Source organism: Orycteropus afer, unplaced genomic scaffold (genome assembly GCF_000298275.1).
Source record: "Orycteropus afer afer isolate SDZICR_OR568_19922 unplaced genomic scaffold, OryAfe1.0 scaffold00013, whole genome shotgun sequence".
Classification (NCBI taxonomy): Eukaryota; Metazoa; Chordata; class Mammalia; order Tubulidentata; family Orycteropodidae; genus Orycteropus; species Orycteropus afer.
The window spans coordinates 5102993-5125701 of NW_006921600.1; the positions used below are offsets into that span (position 1 = coordinate 5102993).

Genomic DNA, 22709 nt, shown 5'->3' on the forward strand with positions numbered 1-22709 from the left:
AAAAAAAAAAAAAAAAAAGTAACCCCATGCCTTAAAAAATAAAAAAAAATAAATAAAAGAATAATTAATTAAAGTGATACTATTTCACTTAGAGGAATTTCCATGAGATGTATATTTTTCTTTTGCATTATAGTTCTCAAGTCACAGATTATGTTACTACAACTACTCTACCACATTAAAGATTGTTTGTGCCTGAAATTATGTATTCCTTTGCTTTAAATTATAGGTAAAAGATAGATTAATTTATTATTTATTTTTTACTATTGCCTTTCCCTTCACCCAAGTTAGTATGTGTCTACCCTCTAGTTAGTGGTTTACCCGACCCAACCCTGGTACCTGTCAAAGAATATTTCTTTTTGTGTGAAATCCTTTTCCTGACATTTTACAATAGTAAATTGTGGTCTCATACAATATTTGTCCTTCTGTGATTGACTAATTTTGCTCAGCATAATGTCCCTTAAGTAGCTCTGGTAGCATAGTGCCTAAGCCATTTGACTACTAACCAGAAATCTGGCAGTTCAAACCCACCAGTCACTCCTCGGAAGGAAGATGGGCCAATCTACTTCTGTAGTGATACTGCCTCAGAAACCTAGGGAAGGGTCACTATGAGTCGGGTCCAACTCGATGGCACATAACAACAACAACAATAATGTCCTCTAGGTTCATCCATGTTATTACATGTATCGCAGGTTTATCTTTGTTCTTTAATGTTGCATAGTATTCCGTTGTGAGTATTACCATAGTTTTTTTTTTTTTTTTAACCAGTTATCTATCCACTAATGGGTGTTTAGTTTGTTTCCATCTTTTTGCTATTTTGAATACTATTGTGATAAATGTGGGTCTGGATATATCTGTTTGTTTCATGGGTCTTATTTCTCAAGGGTATATACCTAGCAGTAGGATTGCTGGAAGATAGGGTATTTCTATTTCCAGTTTCTTAAAGACGTGCCAAACTGTTTTCCACAGTGGTTGTACCATTTTAGAATCCTATGAATAGTGTACAAGGGTTCCAGTCTACCTACATTCTGGCCAGCATTCAGTTTTTTCTGGTTTTTTTTTTTTTTTAACTTTTCTGTTAGTACTGGATTGAGATGATATCTCATTGTTGCTATGATTTGCATCTCTCCAATGGCTAGTGATTGTGGACATTTTTTCATGTGTTTGTTAGCTGTCTGAATGTCTTTTTTTGGTGAAGTCTCTGTTTATGTCCTTTGCTCTTTTTTAATTGGATTGTTTGTCTTTTTATTGTGAAGGTGTTGACTTTTTTTAAATAAAATTTTATAGATTAGCCCCTTGCCACTGCCGATCCCCCCACCCCCCAATCTGTGGGTTCTCTTTTTACTGTTTTAGTGAAATCTTTTGATATGCATAAGAATCTGATTTTTATGAGGTCCTAGTCATCTAGTTTGTCTTCTGGTATCTGTGCATTCTTAATTATGTTTGATAATGCATTTATCCTATTTATTAAGGTCCCTAAGTTTGTCCCTTTTTTTTTTTTTTTGGATGGTCTTAATAGTTTTATGTTTTGGTCTGTGATCCAACTTGAGTTCATTTTTATATATGGTGTGAGATATGGGTCTTGTATCATTTTTCTGCAAATGGATATCCAGTTTTACAAGCATCATTTATTAAAGAGACCACTTCTTCCCTATTTAAAGAATTTCAGCCCTTTGTCAAAGATCAGCTGTCGATGGGTGGATGGATTTACTTCTGGGTTCTCAATTCTGTTCCATCTGTGTGTCTGTTGTTTTACCATTACCAGACTGTTTTAACTACCATGACTATATAGAGAGTTTTGAGATAGGGGAGTATGAGGCCCTCTACTTTCTTCCTCTTCTTTAGTAGTTAGTGCTTTACTTAACCAGGGTCTCTTTCCTTTTCATGTAAATTTGGTGATTAGTTTTTCCAAGTCATTAAAGAAGATGATGGCTGGATCAAGATTGAATCATATTTGTAGATGGCTGTGGGTAGTATTGGTATTTTCATGATGATATTGTTGCTGTTAGGTGCCTTCTAGTTTGTTTTGACTCACTATGACTTCATGCACAATAGAACGAAACACTGTCTGGTCCCATGGCATCCTCACAATCATTGCCATACTGGAGCCTATCCTTGCAGCCATTTTCTCTATCTACTTTACAAAGCAAGATGTCCTTCTCCAGGGACTGGTCTTTCCTGATACCATCTCCAAAGTACAAGAGGCAAAGTCTCCCCATCCTCGCTTCTAAGAAGCACTCTGGCTGTACTTCCTCAAAGAGAGATTTGTTCGTTCTTCTAGCAGTCCACGGTACATTCAATATTCCACACCAACACCACAATTCAAATGTATCGATTCTTCTTCAGTCATCCTTAATCATTGTCCAGCTTTCATATGCATATGACGCTGTTGGAAAGACCATAGCTTGGGTCATGCACATCTTAGTCTTCAAAATGTCATCTTTGCCCTTTAACACTTTAAAGAGGTCTTTTGCAACAGATTTGACCAATGCAATGTCATTTTATTTCCTGCCTGCTGCTTCCATGGACATTTTTTGTGGATCCGATTAAAATGAAATCTTTGACAACTCCAATGTTTTCTCCATTTATCATGATGCTGCTTTTTGGTCCCGTTGTGAGGATTTCTGTTGTCTTTATGATGAGGTGTAATCCATCCTGAAGGCTGTAGTCTTTAATCTTCATCAGTAAGTGCTACAGTCTTCTTTCCTTTCAGGAAGCAATGTTGTGTCATCTGCATATAGCAGATTGTAATGAGTCTTCTTTCAATCCTGATGCTATATTCTTCTTCATATAGTCCAGCTTTCCAGATTATTTGTTCAGCATACAGACTGAATAAGTATGGTGAAACAATATAGCCCTGACACACCTTTTCTGCTGAATGATATCTAACAATATCATTAATATCACATTCAAGTAAAATTATGCTGAAAATAATTGAAAAATAGTTGCAGCAGTACATAGACAGGGTACTGCTACAAATTGAAGTGAAATTCAGAAGAGGTAATGGGACAAGGTATATCTTTGCTGGTGTCATATGGATCTTGGCTGAAAGCAAAGAATACCAGAAAGCTGTTAACCGGTGGTTTATTTACTATGCAAATGCATTTGACTGTGTGGATCATAACAAATTATGGATATAACTGAGAAGAATGTGATTCCAGAACATTTAATTGGGCTCGTAAGGAACCTGTACATAGACCAAGAGCAAGAGGATACTCCATGGTTTAAAATCAGGAAAGTGCGTTCAGGATGTTCAACTTCCTATGCATGAGCATCGTATTCTAACATTTATGTAGGTCTCTTTGGGTTTCTTGTAGTAATTTTCTGTAGTTTCCTTTGTATTAGTCTTTTGTGTGTCTGGTTAGATTTATTCCTAAGTACTTCATCTTTTGGGTGGTTATTGTAAATGGTATAACACAGCTGATTTCCTTTCCAGGGTTTTTGTTAGTGTATAGGAATCTGACTGATTTCCAAACATTGAACTTGTACCCTGTTACTTTGCTGAAACTTTAAATTGGCTCCAGTCATTTTCTTGCTGAGTCTTTGGGATTTTCTGTGTATCGATATAATCTTCTGCAAATAGAGATAGTTTTAGTTTTTCTTTACCAATTTGGGTGTCTCATATTTCCGTTTCTTGCATTATTGCTCTGGCTAGAACTTCCAATGCAATATTGAATAGGAATGGTGATAAGGGTCATCCTTGCCCGGTACTCATTCGTAATGGAATGCTTTCAGTCTCTCAACATTGACAATAATGTTGGCCTTTGGTTTTGTACATATGTCTTAATTATGTTGAGGAAATTCCCCTGAATTCCTACTCTGTTCAGTGTTTTTGTCATGAATTGGTGTTGGATTTTGTCAGATATTTTTTTCATGTTGATTGATATGATCATGTGGTTCTTTTCCTTTGTTTTATTTATGTGGTGGATTATGTAGATATTTTTTTCCCCTCATGTTGAACCATGCTTGCATACCTAGATGAATTCCACTTGGTCATAATATTTTGCTTTATTTTTTATACATTGTTTTTTGGCTAGGATTTTGTTGAGAATTTTACATCTATGTTCATGAAGGATATTAGTCTATTATTTTCATTTTTGGTAGTCTCTTTGCCTGACTGTTATAAGGGTTATACTCACTTCATAAAATGAATTCAAAATTATTCCCTCTTTTCTATATTTTGGTCTTGTTTGAATAGAAGTGATATAAGCTCTTCTCTGAATGTTTGGTAGAATTCACAAGTGAAGCCATCTAGATGAGAACTTTTTTTTCTTGGCAGTTTTTTTTATATGACCTTTTCAATTTCTTCCTTTGTTATGGGTCTTTTCAAATTTTCTACCTTATTCTATGTTAGTTTCATTAGATAGTATGTTTCTAGAAATCTGTCCATTTCTTCTGTTTTCAAATTTGTTGGAGTATGTTCTTGTTGTTATTTTGCCATCAGGTTGCACTTGACTCATAGCAACCCTTCCTGGGGTTTCCAAAGCAGTATCACTATGGAAGTAGATTGCCCAACCTTCCTTCCAAGGAGTAGTTGGTGGGTTTGAACCACCAGCATTCTGTTTAGCAGTCAAGTGCTTTAGTCACTACACTATCAGAGCTCCTTGTTGGTGTATTGTTGTGGTGGTTTGTTGGTGTATGTTGTTTGTTGTTACTTGCCATTTAGTCGGCCCAGACTCATCGCGACCCCTCCTTGGGTTTCTGAGGCAGTATCACTACAGAAGTAGGAATGCCCAACCTTCCTTCAGAGGAGTGGCTGGTGGGTTTGAACTGCCAGCCTTCTGGCTAGCAGTCAAGTGCCTTAGGCACTATGCTACCAGAGCTCCTTGTTGGTGTATAGCTCTGTATAAAAACAAAAACTCACTGCCGTTGAGTCAGATTCAACTCATAGCAACCCCTCCTTGGGTTTCCAAGGTGGTATCTGTACAGGAATAGGTTGTCTAGTCTTCCTTCTGAGGAATGGCTAGTGGGTTTGAACTGCTAGCCTTCTGGTTAGCAGTCAAATGCCTTAGGCACCACACCACCAGAGCTCTTATAATTCTGTATAGTATCCTGATATTATCATTTTTATTTCAGTTGCTTCTGTTGTGACTCTTTTCATTTCTTATTCTTGTTATATCCATTTTCTCCTTCATTTCCTGTTAAATTTGCCAGTGGTTTGTCAATTTTATTAATCTTTTCAAACCAGCAATTTCTAATCTTGTTGATTTTTTTCTGTTTTCTGCTTCACTTATTTGTACTGGAATCTTTATTATTATTATTATTATTTTCTTTTGGTGACTGTAGGCTTATTTTGCTGCTCTTTTTCTAATTGTTGGAGAAGTAGGGTTAGGGTGTTGATTTTGACTCTTCTCTTTCTTCTTTTTTGAGGTGTACATTTATTGCTATAAATTGCCCTCTGAATGCTGCTTTAGCTGTGTCCCAAAGACTTTGGGATGTTGTATTTTCATTCTCATTAGATTCAAGGAATTTTTTTTATCTCATTTTGTATATTTCTTCTGTCACCCAGTAGTTTTTAAGCAAGGTATTAGTCAGTTTTCATGCGTTTCCCTTTTTTCCTTGGTTTTCCAATTGTTGGTTTCTAATTTTATACCATTGTGATCTGAGAAGATGCTTACAATACTTTGATGTTTTTAAATTTATTGAGGCTTGTTTTATGGCCTTATATAAGGTCTATTCTGGAGAAAGTGCCACATGTACTGGAAAAGATTGTATATTGTGCTATTGTTGGGTGGAGTATTTTGTATACACATCTATATGGTCAAGTTGGTTGATTGTGTTGTTTAGTTCTTCTGTATCTTTGTTAAGCTTCTTTCTAGTTCTTTTCATCATCAAAAGTACTGTATTAAAGTTGTCTACTATTATTGCAGAATACTCAATTTTCTTTCCAATTCTGTGAAAGTTTTATTTATTTATTTTGGGGCTCTTTCTATGCATCCATAGATATTTATTTTGGTTATGTCCTCTTATTCAATTAACTGTTTAATCATTATATAATGTCCTTCTTTGTCTCTTATAGTAATAATTTTTGTCATTATATCTATTTGACCAGAAATTAGTATCGACACTCCTCTTTTTGGATTGCCATTAGCTTGAAATTTTTTTTCCCAACTTTTGATTTTCAGTCTATTTTTGTCTATGTCTAAGGTGTGTCTCTTGTAGACAGCATATTGGTGAATCATGTTTCCTTATCCATTCTGCAACGATCTGTCTCCTGATTGGTACATTTAATCCATTTACATTCTGTGTAATTACCAACTGTTGTTGTTGTTGTTATGTGCCGTCAAGTCAGACCCGACTCATAGTGACCCCTCCTTGGGTTTCCGAGGCAGTATCACTACGGAAATAGATTGCCCCATCTTCCTTCCGAGGAGTGCCTGGTGGCTTTGAACTGCCAGCCTTCTGGTTAGCAGTCAAGTGCCTTAGGCACTATGCTACCAGAGCTCCCAAATATCAACGAGTATGCACTTATTGCTGTCATTTTGTTGTTTTTTTTTTGTGTGTGTGTGTGTGTGTGTGTTTGTGGTGTTGCTATTTCCTTTGTTCTATATAATTTTCTGTGCTGAGCTCAGTTTGTTTATGGATATATATATATTAGTCATTTCCTTCATTACCATCATTTTACTATTTGCTAAATATTTATGACTCTCCGCTTTTTTTTATTTTGATGAGATGATTTATTATTAATTATATTCGAGTTTATCTTGCAATTTATTATTTTCCTGCTGGCCCAAAAAGCAGCTGGTAGCAGGCATGTGGTTCCAGAAGACATTCCTCCCATTCCAAAATGTGGTGTTGGCTAGCTTGCCTGGTTCCTATGGAAGCTCATGCTGTCCCAAAAGGTGACTGGATGTAGGGACCCTGGTCCAGAAAAAGCCCCTGCTGACCCCAAAGGTGGATAAGAGCAGGGTGTTTGGTCCCAAAAGTAGTTCCTGCCTGCCCAAAAGGCAACTGGATGAGGGCACCTGGACCCAGAAGAAGTTCCTGTCATACCAAAAGGGAGCTGGGTATAGAGGGCTTGGTTCCAGAAGAAGTTCCTACTGGCCCAAAAGGTGGCAGGGAGCAGGATGCATGTCCCCAGAATAAGTTCCCGCTTTGCCTAGAAGTCAGCTGGAGGCAAGGAGTCTGATCTGGGATGGAATTCCTGTCAATCTAGAGCATGGGTAGGGCTGGGGGAATGGCCATACTTCCAGTCACTGGGAAGCTGTGGGAAATGAGGGGAACAAGGGGAATGTTGCACTTTTCAGTATCCAGCCACTGATATGGGTGCCCATGTAGTCCTTTGCAAGCAGAATCAATTACCAGGTTGCTTCCTCAATTGGAACACTGCTTGTAAAAATTCAAAATGGTCATGCCATCAGGTCAGTTGACAGTCCACAGCTTCCTGTTTGCAGTTTTCATTCAATTTCTTCTACTAGTCTGTATTTGATCCACTCCTTTATTCTTTCCTTTGAAGCTCAGAGTTCCAGGATTTGCATCTGTATCTGTTTTATTTGGCTTCTCATTTTCTTGCTGCAGAGGGTCTGATTAGCTTGTTTGTCTGTTCCACCATCTTATCGGAACCTGCTAGCGTCCTTTTTGAACATTTAGAAAGAGATTCTACATTCGGTGGCCCCTGTATTGAATTTGGGTCAAATGTTGATGCAGGCTAGAGGTAGCAGTGAGCAATGAGAAAAAGGAAAATACCTCTTAAATCTTGGTTGATTTTTGCCTGCCACAGAAAGCATCTTTCAAATTAATGTAACATATGTAGGGGTTCTAAGACTACATTTCAGTAGTGTTTAATTTGTCATATATACAGAGTATCTGTCTCTCAGACCTCAAGTGAACATGCAAATAATTATTTGATTTTTCAAGTACATAATTTTTTCCACAGCTCCCAGAGAAAACAAAGAGTTACAAGGGCTTTTCAAAATTAATTTCTATTTAAATTTCACTTTTTTAATGTGTTGGTTTTGTATATATAAGCTGGAATCTGTGGAGATTGCATTTTTTGGAAGATTGGGTTCATAAAAAAGTGATCACATAAATTATAAGGAAAATGTAATTTATTTAAAAAAAAAGAAGAAAAAGGAAGATAAGGGGGAAACAGGGTCCCATAGATATGGTGTTTTCAAATTAAATAATCATTAAATAAAAACTTACATATGAAGGAGATTGTTCATTTACAATTCTAAATCTTTACACTAGAAGCACTGACATTCAAAAGATAAGTTATATTTATAGATTATTATACTACATTATAAAGCATAATTAAAGCCCAAAATAATTTGCATTATATCAAATGGTATTTATAGAATCCTAATGATCTAGGAAATTTATTTAAAATTTTTCTTGAATTGTTTTCTATAATATGCTGCATTTGGTCTCACATAAGGCCTCATGAGAAATAATTATCTCCTATGTGCTATGGCAATGTCATACTCTCAATTAAACTAATATCTCTTTAAAAAACAATTTCAAACTTTCAGGTTTGTTGTAATGGAGTCCTCCACAATCCCCAACCTGGATACAGCTGTTGTGAAGAGAAATATCTCCCATTTGCTCTGAATTCAACAGGAGTTTGTTGTGGTGGCAGAATACGAGAGGCACAACCAAATCATCAGTGCTGCTCTGGGTATTATGTTAGCATTCTACCAGGTGAGGATCTTTTCCTGGCAGACTTAGTAGTTGTAGGAACCTGAAAATGAAAGTGCATGGCTCATGTCAGTGAACTGTTTCACATACCTCCCATCAAAAATTGAACAACTTCAACATAACCATGTCCCATGTAAATATTATTTCTTCCTTGTGCTTTGTTGAAATATAAGTAGGGTTAGGTACAGGTAGCCCTGGTGGCATAGTCATTATGTACTTGGCTGCTAACCAAATGATTCACAGTTCTGAAATATTTACAACCTTTGAAATCCTATCAGGTCATTATGAATTGGAATTGACTCCATAGTAATGGGTTTGGTTGGTTTAGTAAGTACAAGCATAAGAGGGGGGAACACAAGGGTCTTCTGTATCTGCTAAATAAGGAAATATGTTTGGATACCTGGATAGTTCCTGTATTCTGTGGCTTTCTTTTATTCACCAAGCTAAATATTTGCAGCATCAAATCTGTGAAGTAAGTTCTTAGTGTTCCACTCCATGAAGCTCTTGTCCATGTCCTCCACTTCTATTCTGAACTATGCATTACTTCTGGATGGATTGTGAACATAAACTCCATTCATCTGAGAATTGCAGTCTAGTGACTGCATCATCTTATTGCTCTAGGTTGAGCAGGGGAAGACGAGGTGCTGCAAAAAAGGAAACAAACATGATTTATCCCCATTTTTGTTTGTTTATCAGTCAAGTGAACTTCCCATCTCTCCAAATTTTCACTACACAAAATAATGTGCCGTGAATGTATTTGAAAATAGTGATAATAACAAATGAGAATTGATAATAGTGATGACAAATGACTCATATGTGTCAGAGAACTGTGGTCCATAGGGTTTTTCAGCTGATTTTTCAGAAGTAGGTCACCAGACCTTTTCTCCAGGCACCTCTGGGTGAACTAAACTCAGTTTCATAATACATGCTATATTATGCATTATTGTTGTTGTTGTTACGTGCCATCGAGTTGGACCTGACTCATAGCGACCCCTCCTTGGGTTTCCGAGGCAGTATCACTAAGGAAGTAGATTGCCCCATCTTCCTTCCGAGGAGTGGCTGGTGGGTTTCAACTCATTTCTAAGTCTAATGGAGAACTAAATACTAGTGTTTTTATTTCTAAGTCACATTAAAATTTTTGGTAATTTATGATTTGCAATTAACTACTCAAACTCTAAGGAGCTCTGGTGGTGTAGTGCCTAAGGCATTTGACTGCTAACCAGAAGGCTGGAGGTTCAAACCCACCAGCCACTCCATGGAAGGAAGACTGGGCAATCTACTTCTGTAAAGATTTAGTCAGAACTGATTCAATGGCAGTGAGTTTGGTTTTTGGTTTGACTCAAACTCTGAAAAATACCACCTATCCTTAAAATCTGATGAAATATACTTGGTTGCATCTATCATTGCTTTTAATTCTTAGGAGATTTGCCTGTCACCTTACTTAATCCCAAGGAGCTCTGGTGGTGTAGTGCTTAAGGCACTGGGCTGTTAACCAAAAGATCTGTGGTTTGAACCCACCAGCCACTCTGGAAGAAAGATGAGGCAGTTTGCTTCTGTGAAGATTTACAACCTTGGAAACCCAATGGGGAACATTATGAGTAGGAATCAACTTGATGGCAGTGAGTCACTCAATCCTAATGCAAAGAGTAAGATTTTGAACTAAGGAAAACAAAACAAAACAAAAACTACTTTTGTCCTATTTTTAAATAAATGCAAATTTTTTTCTAATGTAGGCCAGAACTTATATGACATAAGCCATGAGAAATCCAAAAGTGGTTCTTTGATGCTTACACAAACTTTTTAAAGACTTATTTTTAAAACAAGAATTTAAAAATATGCATTGTCTAAATATTGGCACATGCTCACTCAACCCTGAAATATTTCACATTTTACCAAACTGTTGAGTAAGTCTTGCATTCAGATTACCTTCGAGTAGTTCATTTTTCACAGTACTAAAATGACTACTGTGGTGTCCAGAGAAAAAAATATGATCTCACAGAATAATCAGAGAGTGTTTTATTCCAATCATTAATCTCAATATACCTAAATGAAGAGCTTATAGTGTGACCTCTCTCCTCAGCCAACGATCTTTGTTAACTAGTTTAACAGCTGTTTACTTCAGGAAAGAAAGCATAGTGACCCCAAACTATCTTGTATCTGAATATAATTAAAGTTCAATCAGTAGTCTGCCAGATCAAGGCTGAGATGAGCATAGGCATTTTGATATTTATAGGTGAATCTGAAATATTGGTTAATTATATAATTATATTTACTTCATTTTTTTCTCACTGCTTTCCTCTGTAGCCCCCATAACAAAGAACAGTGGAGCAAAGAATGCTCATCACACATCCCCTTTTTTTTTTATAAATATGCTAATGATCCCAAGCGAAATGTTAATGTGGGTCATTCTTTGATAAGAATAACAATTAACTGTAGCTTTTAGAGAGAAAACATTTTCAAGCCTGGCCTGAAATAGATTCATTTTGTGAGGTTAATGAGAAGGTGACTGATCCTTGCATCTTAAGTCTAACAGCCCCTTTTGTGAGGAGAGAAAAAGGAGCCCTGGTGGTGCAATGTTTAAGTGCTTGGTTACTAGTGGAAAAGTCAGTGTTTCGAACCTACCAGCCACTGCACAGGATAAACAGGTAGCAGTCTGCTTCCGTAAGGAGTATAGCCTTGGAAATCCTATGGACCAGTTCTCTATCCTGTGTGGTCACTATGAGTTGGAATTGATGTCATAGCAATGAGTTTGGTTTTGTTTCATGGTTGAGGGAAAAAATCAGTTTTATTTCTCATTCTTCTCTTAATTTTTCTATCAGTAACTAAATAAGAATATGAAGAATTCAAGGAAATATGGCTAAAATATCAAAACCAATTTTTAAAATATCTAAATAAATACCTTATTACACTCAAGAGACTCTTTCATTGTTAGCCTTCCCCAAAACTGTGTTTTCTCTAACCCCACCCTCGGCTACCACCACCACCATTTTCAGTGAAGTTGACTCCAATTCATGGTGACTCATATGTGTCAGAGAACTGTGGTCCATAGGGTTTTTCAGCTGATTTTTCAGAAGTAGGTCACCAGACCTGTTCTCCAGGCACCTCTGGGTGAACTAAACTGCCAATCTTTTGGTTAGCAGCCAAGTACATGAACCATTTACCCCACCCAAGGACTCCATCCCTGTCCTGAGTGGTGTTTATTAAGTAGATACTGCCCCTGTAAAAGTGACACATAATGCTAAAGAGTAGTTTACACACAAGGGACATTGTATTCTCTAGCTATGAAAATTTAAGAAATATGATGATTACACTTCAGATTAAACAGGGGGATCCTTTTACCTGAAGGATGTAACAAATATAGTAATTTTACTAGTTATAGTAAGCTCATTCCTCTTGCATTGGCTTCTGGTATCATCATGATGAAAAAATCACTAAGTTCCCTTCTACTTATAAACACTATGTTGAAAGATCTTTTTAATGCTAACTGAAAAAGCTGATTGTCCTCTGAAATTCTAGTTCTGTGTTATCTTTATCTTAGAAGAAAATTGAGTATTTCTCCTGGAGATTTATCTTAACAGCAAAAAACAAACCCAGTGCCATCAAGTCCATTCTGACTTATAGTGAACCCCCGTAGGATTTCCAAGGCTGTAAATCTTTGTGGAAGTAGATTGCCTCATCTTCCTCCTGTGGAGTACCTGGTGGGTTTGAACCACAGACCTTCTAATTAGCAGCCAGAATGCCTTACCCATTGTACCACCAGAACTCCTTTATCCTAGGAAACTGAAGTGTTTGCCCTAAAACTTGCACATGAATGTTTATGGCCTCTATTAAATGCCCAAAACTGGAAATAACTCAAATGTCCTTCATTGGGTAAATAGAGTCTATACAAAGGAATACTATTCAGCAAAGAAAAGGAACAACCTACTGTTACAGGCAAAGGCCTTAGGCTGAGTGAAAGAAGCTACTCTCAAAAAATAACAAACTATGAGATTTCAGTTATATGAAATAAAAAAAATAATCTATAGTGGTGGAGAACAGATCAGGGGTTATTGGGGCTATGGGCAGGAGAAGGATATAACTATAAAGGAATAGAATGAGGAAGTTTTTTAGGGAAATGAAACTATTTTTGCATGCTGATTGTATTTATGTGTTATAATCCATAGAACTATACCCACAAAATTGTCAATTTCAGTGAAAGATATTTTAAAAATAAAATAAGATAGAAATGATGCATTAAAGTTCTAATTCCATTTTACAAATAGGAAAAATGAGATAAGAACAAGGCCAACTCACTCGGCCATTTTGGATTAAGATTTCCATGATTCAGTAATAGATTGAGGCCATAGAGATATCATGATAGGTACTAACATGATGACTTACTACTTAGTGTAACTTCATATATTTTTCTGGTGTATTTGAGTAGAACAGAAAGCAAGAAGCTACACCTCCATTATAATTAAGTAATTAAGTTATAATTTTGGACAATGAATAAGGAAGACTGAAGAAGAGTTGATGCTTTTGAGTTGTGGTGCTGGCGAAGAATGCTGAAAGTACCATGGACTGCTAAAAGAACTAACAGATCTGTCCTGGAGGAAGTGCAGCCAGAATGCTCCTTGGAAGCAAGAATGGCCAGACTTCGTGTCACCTATTTTGGTCATGTTGTAAGAAGGGACCATTCCCTGGAGAAGGATGTCATGCTTGGTAGGGTGGAGGGTCGACGAAAGAGGGGGAGGCCTTCAAGGAGATGGATTGATACGGTGGCTGCAATGATGGGCTCGAGTATAGCAGGGATTGTGGGGCTGGCGCAGGATCGGGCAGTGTTTTGTTCTGCTGTGCATGGGGTCGCTATGAGTCGGAAACGACTCGATGGCACTTAACAACAACAAGTTATAATTTAAGTAGGTAATGTCTAATTAAAAACAACAACAACAATAAAGCAAACAAAAATGTCCTAGTCAAAGAGAAATTTTTAGTTCAGATTCTATTTTCATGATAAAATTCTAATGAAATAAAAAGTACTGTTTAGAATTTTGGTGGTTTGATGTTGAGTAGCTGATAGGTAAGATCATGGGCTCCAGAGTCACATTTCCTGGCTTCATAGCCCATTTCTTTCATTAATTAGTTCTTTGACCTTCGTTAAGTTACTTAACTGAGTAACATTCGTGGGAGACTCATACCAATGTCTTTGATGTCCATTGAGCTGTAGAATTAGAACCCCCAAATTGAAAAGTTCATAGGAATAGGAGAGAACACAAGTAAAAGGGGTTCATAGGAGCCCTATAAGTAACAGAAGGCCGTCTGTAATAAATCTATCCATAGCAAGGGCTCAGGTGTGTTTACATTCATCCAAGTATATAATGGGACAACCAGTTCAAAACAGTTAGGAATCCAATTTCTACTGCAACCTATGAGAACAAAAAACTTTTATGAACTGGCTTTTGGTAACTGGCCAGAGAAAGTCACAAGTAGCTTACAACTTTCAAGAGGAAAATGATTTTCTATTTATGTTACATCATAATCTGGGATCTCAAACCAAAAACAAACCCTGTCTATTGTTCAGCTGTAAGTTGATGAGTTCAGTTCCATGCCTGAAGGGTGTCTAAAGGCCATAGTCTTGGGAATTCTACTAGTCTCTATCAGCCTGGTCTTTTGCATTATTATGAGGCAAGGCAATGTACAATAACAGGGAGGTCAGCACAAAATGATCAAGGCAAAGGAAGACGCTGGAAGGAGCACAAGAGTTAAAGGCAACAAAGGTAAATATTATACATACACAATCCTGTAATATCAGTAATAACAATAATCTACAAATGGATACATAGACACACAAGCTGAACAGAAGTGGGAAGGTAAATGGGACTACACTCACAAATACATAGAGGTTTGACAGAAGATATTTCTACATGTGTATCTATTTGTGCTGTAAATATAGCCATGAAAATAGTAGAGCATATAGGAGACAAAGTTATGAAAACTTTTTAGCCGTAACCAAACACCTTGAGGAAATGAGTTGCTGGACCTTAGTACTCAGGACCATAGACTTGTGGGACACCAAGGTCGATTGGCACAACATAGTCCTTTTATATTTTGTAAAAGGTTGGTGCAAATCACACCTTATAACACAAAGGTTAACTGGCATAACATAGGCCAAAAAGACATTGTTCTACATCCTATCTTGTTGACTAGTGATTGGGATCTTAAAAGCTTTCAAGTCTCAATCTAAGGTGCAACTATTGGTCTTTTCTCATATGAATCAAAGAAGAGTGAAGAAAATAAAAGACACATGAAAACAATTAGTCCAATGAACTAGTGCACAACATGAACCTCAGCCTCCATGACCCTGAGACCAGCAGAACTAGATGGTGCCCAGCTATCACTGCCAACCACTCTGAAAAGAATTACATTGGGAGATCCTAGATGGAGTAGAAGAAAAATATGGAACAAAACTCAAAACAATTTAAAAAAAAAGACTAGGCTCACTGGTCTGACAGACTGGTACAACCCCTGAGACTATGGCCCTTAGTCACCCTTCAAGACTGCAACTGACCTCGCTCCTGGGGCTCAACTTTCAGCCAAATAATAGACAGACCTATGAGGTGAACAACACACTTGTTAGAACAATCAACCATAAAAAACCAAAAGGGCAGCACTTGCCCAGGGATAACTGCAAGCAGGAAATGAGAAGAGTGCTGCTGCTTTGTGGGTATTGCAATCAATGTCATGAAACAAAATGTGTATGAACTGTTGAATGGAAAGACAATTTGCTCTGTAAACTTTCAACAGGATCACAATAAGAAGTTAAACATGCTAAACATTCATCTTGTCTCATTAACATAGCAAAGACAACCCATTCCCAAATGGGACTATACCCATAGACGTAGAAGTTAGGATTTAAAAAACATATTTTGGGGGAACACAAACATATAACACGTAACAAATTTTTCTGGCACACAGTATGCACACAATTTGTTGTTGTTGTTGTTAGGTGCTGTTGAGTCATCTCTGACTCACAACAACCCTATGTACAGAAAGAAACACTTCCCTGTCCTGTGCCAGCTCCACAATCCTTGCTATACCTGAGCCCATCATTTTAGCACTGTGCCAATCCATCTTATTGAGGGCCTTCCCCTTTTTCTTTGACTCTCCACTTTACCAAGCATGATATCCTTCTCCAGGGAATGGTCCCTTCTGACAATATGACCAAAGTAGGTAAGATGAATTCTGGCCATTCTCACTTCCAAGGAACATTCCAGCTGCACTTCTCCTAGGACAGATTTGTTAGTTCTTTTAGCAGTCCACGGTACTTTCAGCATTCTTCACCAACACCACAACTCAGAAGCATCAACTCTTGTTTGGTCTTCCCTATTCATTGTCCAGCTCTCACATGCATATGAGGCAATTGAAAATACCATGGTTGTGTCAGGCACACCTTGGTCTTCAAGGAGATATCTTTACTCTTCAGCGCCTGAAAGAGGTCTTTTGCAACAGATTTGCCCAATACTAAACATCGTCTGATATTTTGACTGCTGCTTCCATTGGTGTTGATTGTAGAACCAAGTAATATGAACTCTTTGACAACTTCAGTCTTTTCTCCATTTATTGTGATGCTGCTTATTGGTCCAGTTGTGAGGATTTTTGTTTTCTTTATGTTGAGGTATAATCCATACTGCAGACTGTAGTCTTTAATCTTCATTAGTAAGTGCTCCAAGTCATCTTCACTTGCAGCAGGCAATAAATGTTAGCAAGCAATAAATGTTAGCAATTTGATGTATGAGGCATAGGTGAATAGGAAATTTTCTAAAGTATATTTTTGTTAATTTGAAACAGTACCTCTCAAATTTTCCAGTCTGAGAACTAGTTACCAGTCCACAAGAGAAGTAGTATGCACCAGAATATAAATTGATGCATGGCTTTCTTCCCTGAGGAAGTTTTGGAATAAAAAAAAAAAAAAAGTTCAACTGAGCAAAGCAAGGAGTACGGTGATACAGTTGGTTGGTTGTTACTTGGGAGGAAGCTCCTTACACTACTCCACAGACTGTACTTCTAGCAGCAAAGGCTTAAATAATGAATTTATATTTGGTTTTGAGGAGAAGTCTACAAAAGTATAGCAAGTTTGAATTTAGGTTTCAAAACACCTTTCACTATTTTCTTCAGTATCAAGTACCTATTTACCTTAGAATTATTCAGGATGCCCCAGCTTCCATCTACTTAACCTTGATGAAGGAAGTCTAAAACGCCTGATTTTAAGCTTTCTCTCCCAATGGGAGGCATATTATCTGTGTTTGAAATTTGGCTCATACCTGATTTCTGCATGTCCTTTGTAAATGGCTAATTCAGTCCAGATGATGTTGTTGAAGGGAATGTGGAAGTAATGACAGTCATGAAATTCACTATCTATCATAGCACAGTAAAGAAGTAGTATGCTGACTATAGTGTTTTTACCTCTTTTCACTTAAGAAATAAATTTAGTTTGGTTAAAGAAGTTAAATTTATCAGTGGTTGGCTTTGGAATCCATTTTCACTTTCCAAAAAAAGAAAAGAAACATTAAATAAAGAAGAATATTCCTCAACAAAGTATTTCGTGATGTCAGTTAATCTCTGTCACCGGACCTGATGTGTGTTAGATTTGAGAGGAGAAGAAAGGAAATAGACAACATATCCTTAACTCTAACTTGGTATTTGTATGTACACACGTTTTTATAACTTTAACACAACCACACAGAAGAAATGAAATTGTATTGTGATTTTACAACATTGGAATGATAATATTCTTGCTAGTAATTCTGTCAATCATTTGGGATTTGCAAGATAATTATGATAATATTTGGTTGTGACTTACAGCAGATTTTTTAAACCCATGCAATGATTGCTATTGTCCTAAATTGGCAGGTGAAGTATGCTGTCCAGATGAACAGCACAATCGGGTTTCTAGTGGCCTTGGCGACTCCTGCTGTGGCAGAATGCCCTACTCTACCTTAGGACACCAGATTTGCTGTGCTGGGAGGCTCCATGATGGCCATGGCCAGCAGTGCTGTGGTGGACAGATTGTGAGCAAAGATTTAGAGTGCTGTGGCGGAGAAGAAGAGGGTGTGGTGTACATTCGCCTTCCAGGTAAGAAGCCCTTGTCAACCTTTCAGTAGGTAGAGGAACTGAACAGCAGAGAGGTGAGAAGTCAGCCTGATATAAAACAAATAAGTAATTAAACTTACTATAATTACATTTTATGCAACTACTGAGTACATATTGTATAACAATTACAAATTTAATCTTACATTTTTGATGTGCACTGATGCATTTCATAAATATTTACAGATCAAAATTAAAATTAAGTTTCAAGAGAAACTTGGAAAGTGTTATGTCTACCAAAACATACATACACATATAAATACACGCAGTAGTTCTTGATCAAGACAATATTTCCTAGAAAATATTAACAGCAAACAAAATTAGTATGATGATACTATGTCATTATTCTTTTACTCCCCTATTCTGCTATACCTATGAAACTAAAAAAGAATAAAATAAAAACCATTGCCTTCAGGTCGAGTCTGACTCATAGTGAGTGACCCCATGTGTTACAGAGTAAAGCTGCTCCATAAGGGTTTTTTTTTGGCCACTCCTCGGAAGGAAGGTTGGGCAATCCTACTTCCGTAGTGATACTGCCTCAGAAACCCAAGGAGGGGTCGCTATGAGTAGGGTTTGACTCGACGGCACATAACAACAACAACAACAATAATATTTATTGATGCAGATCACTAGGCCTTTCTTCTATAGACTGGGTAGGTTCGAGCTGCCATTTTAGATTAATAATTAAGTGCAAATACTTTGTGTCACAGCTACCACTAATATCAATAGCAATCATTAATATTGATTGACCACTTAATATCTCTAATTGGCACTGTGCCAAATACTTCATAAGTATTTTTTCATTTAATTTTTACAACATTTTTACAGGATAGGTTCTATTATTATCCACATTTTATGAATAAAGAAACTGAGACACAGAGATTAGAAACTTGCCCAAAATCACATACCTTGTCAGATCTGGATTTCATGGGGCCTGAAGCTTACACAATTTCAGTCTTCCTTAAGAAAAGAATACTAATTAAGAAAACAAAACAAAACATAAAAATGAATATTTATTGAGAATGCAAAAATTTTAAAAAATCATACATTTAAAAACAGGGAAATCTTGCTAACATGAAAGGTAGTATATTTGTATTATTTAACTCCTGACACACCTCTATAGTTTTTCCCTTAACATCTTTAGCTTATACACTTGATTACTCTTTGTATGACAATTGCTATGTATCATCATTTCTGGAAAGAACAGAAAGATCATTTCAGTCTTTCTTTTCATATGGCTAATCAAAATACTTTTGTTTTGTCAATTTTTTAGACTTTAGAAAAGTAGCTATAGGTTTCACAATTCATTATCATAACGTTTTATAAATGTGTAGAATTAATGAAAAATTTGTAGAAATCTCTACGTTTCTTTCTGTAAGATTTCAGGGTATTTCAGTAACTTAAGTATTCATTAAATTGACAACATCATTAACAAGTTTTCATAAACATCCTTTTTGTATGATTGAATTTGAGTTGTATGTTATATGTTGTTACTGTTGTTATGTGCTGTCGAGTTGGACCTGACTCATAGTGACCCCACCTTGGGCTTCCGAGGCAGTATGACTACGGAAGTAGATTGCCCCATCTTCCTTCCAAGGAGTGGCTGATGGTTTTGAACCCCCAGCCTTTGGTTAGCAGTCAAGTGCCTTAGGCACTATGCTACCAGAGCTCCCTGTATGTTATATAGATACCAGTATTTTATATAAAATCAGCAGGATATATTTTTCCAATGTACTTAGGAGTTACTCGTCTTCACAACCTGAGTTATCAGACAATCAAATTGAACATGCATTGCTTCAATTCTATATCCATCATTTTTTTTAATAGTTTACTGCTTTGGGTATTATATGAAATTCATTTTGTTCAAGTTTTCTTCTTGATGTAAGAATAATTTCAGTTGATTTCATTGTTCAATTTTATAGCTTTTATTGTATATTTCATCAATTTGTCTACCTAATCTTTGTCTTTCTTTAAAGCTTCCATTTATATATATACAAATTAAGAGTCGTAACTTCTCACATTCCTTATCCTTCTAAATTGCAGTTAAAATAACATGTTCATTCAAGTGTTAATGACATTTTTATGGAAGTGATTCAAAACATGTAAATATAGCTAGCCCACTGCCATAGAGTCAATTCTGATCATAGCGACCACCATTAGAATTCCAAGGCATAAATCTTCACAGAAGTAGACTGCCCCACCTTCCTTCCATGGGGCAGCCATTGGGTTTGAACTGCCAACCTTCTGGTTAGCAGTCAAATGCCTTAGGCACTATGCAACCAGAGCTCATGAACCCAAATTAAGTGTTGCCCCAACACAGTTTGCCCTTAATTACATTCAAAAAACATACATGACCACTCTAACCCAATCAATATGAGGGCAAATATGACAGGGCAATTAAAATGGACAAGCAACAGTAGCCTTAACAAATTGTAGTTACAATAATTTGTAAGTGTTATAAAAACAGATGACCATGTATGTTTTTGAAAGGGTACATGAAAGCAAAGAGCTCTGAAGTTCAAGTTTCATTAGGCTCATGGTAAGTCTATACCTGCAACTAGTAAGCATTGAAACTCTAACCCCAATCTGAATATTGCTTCAGGACACCATAGTATCTTGATGGAGATGAACTGTAAAATTTTTGCTGTCTTTCCATAATTTCTTCTCTTTCCAGAAACCATGAAAGAATGATCTTAATACAGTAACAATTGTTCAAAGTAAATATTATAGTTTCATTAATAAATAACTATGTTTTTATATATTTCAACACATTTTTTTCTATGCAAAGTCTGATGAAAACCATTAACAAGAGTATTTCAATAATAAAACCAACCATCTAAATAGTCTATCAACACTAAGCATGCCTGAATCTTGTCCCTCAATCAAAATACTAGACTCTTAGTATTGCAACAGCTCTTAAATAAGTCAGAATGTTAGATTAAATTATTCACAATTAGATTTCAGTCCTCTAGTGTAGGGAAGGAAGTCTGATGGTGTAGTAGTTAAGGCATTTGGCTGCTAACAAAAATGTCGGTAGTTCAAACCCACCAGGGGCTCCACAGAAAAAAAATGAAGCAGTTTGTTTCCATAAAGATTTATAGTCCTGGAAATGCAATAGGGATTGCTATGAGTCAGAATCAACTTGATGGCAATGAGTTTGGTGGTTTTTGGTCAGTGTGGGAAAGGTTCATTTCTTTCTTTGAGGCGAAAGACTGTTATTTCAAGTTTCAAGAAACCCACAACTACAACAACAAAAGGTAGACATTCTGTGGTCACTATTTGCCAAGCTGAGTTCTATGTGCTTTATATTTATTAACATGTTTAATTCTCACAACTGCTCTCTGAGGTAGACACTATTATTTTCTCCATTTTACCAATGAAGAAACAGACATGCAGAAGTTAAATAACTTTTCCCAAATCACACTAGTGAGTTGTTGTGTTACTTCAAGTAATACTAACTATTGTTACAAAAGAACCTCAAAATTTATAAAAGCTCAAACATAACAAAGGTTATTTCTTTCTCATACAGTAGAGCTCAGGTGGTGAACATATCTGCAAATCAACTTTCCTTCTCACATTTCATTCTGGCTTGTGGGACTCTGCCGTTTTCAAAAGGTAGCTTCTCAGGTGACCTGGGGTCCTTGTCTATTCCTGCAGCCAGAAGTTGAAAAGAGCAAGGAAAGAATATGGGAATTTTTCTTTAGCCAGATCTGGAAATAACAAGTATTTTTATTAACATTTCATTGGCTGAACTCAGCTTTTTGTCCATACCTAGGTGAAAGAGTCCATACCTAGGAGCTCTGGTAGCATAGTGGCTAAGACACTTGCCTGCTAACCAGACGGCTGGCGGTTCAAACCCACCAGCCACTCCTCGGAAGGAAGGTTGGGCAATCCTACTTCTGTAGTGATACTGCCTCAGAAACCCAAGGAGGGGTCGCTATGAGTCGGGTTTGACTCGACGGCACATAACAACAACAACAACAGGTGAAAGGGAGGCTGGGAGACTTGCCCTGGAATCTCTGTCACTCTGGCCAAGAATAGATTCTAACTCATTCGAATGGCTACAGTCTGTGCTCTTAAGCTCCATGAATTAATTGGTTGATACCTGTGCAAGTATTGGACACTCCCAAACTCAACCCAAATCAATGGTTATCAAGTCTGATGAGCAGGACCAGCATAACTTAACTGCCACATTGCAAGCATTTTCTGGATCCCCAGAATAAAAAGAGACATTAGAAAATCTGCACTTGACTTCCCACCATGTTGTTGTTGTTGTTGTTATGTGCCGTCGAGTCAAACCTGACTCATAGCGACCCCTCCTTGGGTTTCCGAGGCAGTATCACTACGGAAGTAGGATTGCCCAACCTTCCTTCCGAGGAGTGGCTGGTGGGTTTGAACCGCCAGCCGTCTGGTTAGCAGGCAAGTGTCTTAGCCACTATGCTACCAGAGCTCCCACTTCCCACCATATGCATGCAAAACTAGGAGGAAGGTGCTGTGTATGAGTATTAGGCTCTGAGGCAGAAGTTCTCAAAGCATGCTTCAAGAACTCCTGGGGGATTCCAAGACCCTTTCAGGTAGTCTGTAAGATCAAAACTATTTCCATAATAATAGTAAGCTATTAGGTCTTTTTCACTCTCATTCTTTCATGAGTGTGCAGTAGAGTTTTCCATAGGGTTCAAGATGTGTAATATTGCAATACATTGAATACAAAAACCAATATGTAAATTCAGCTATTTTCATTTAAGCCACACATCAAAGAGGCATGCAAAGGTGTAGAATAATTCCAGTTTTTTTCAGTATTTTTTTGTTTTGAATATGTATTCATCTTCATAAATACATTGTTGTTTTTAGGTGTCATTGAGTCTGCTCCGACTCATAGCAACCCTATGTACAACAGAAGGAAACACTGCCCCACCCTGTGCCAGCCTCACAATCCTTGTTATACCTGA

General features: G+C 37.0%; 1 protein-coding gene across 1 annotated transcript in view; it reads left to right on the forward strand.

Moving 5' to 3' along the window:
- Positions 1–22709, forward strand: part of USH2A (usherin) — a 1482371-nt gene that overhangs the window by 1142652 nt on the left and 317010 nt on the right. The window contains exons 48-49 of the mRNA XM_007952540.1: positions 8469–8637; positions 17524–17745. Of these exons, the coding sequence (XP_007950731.1) occupies positions 8469–8637; positions 17524–17745 (391 nt within the window). The remainder of the gene's footprint in view (positions 1–8468; positions 8638–17523; positions 17746–22709) is intronic.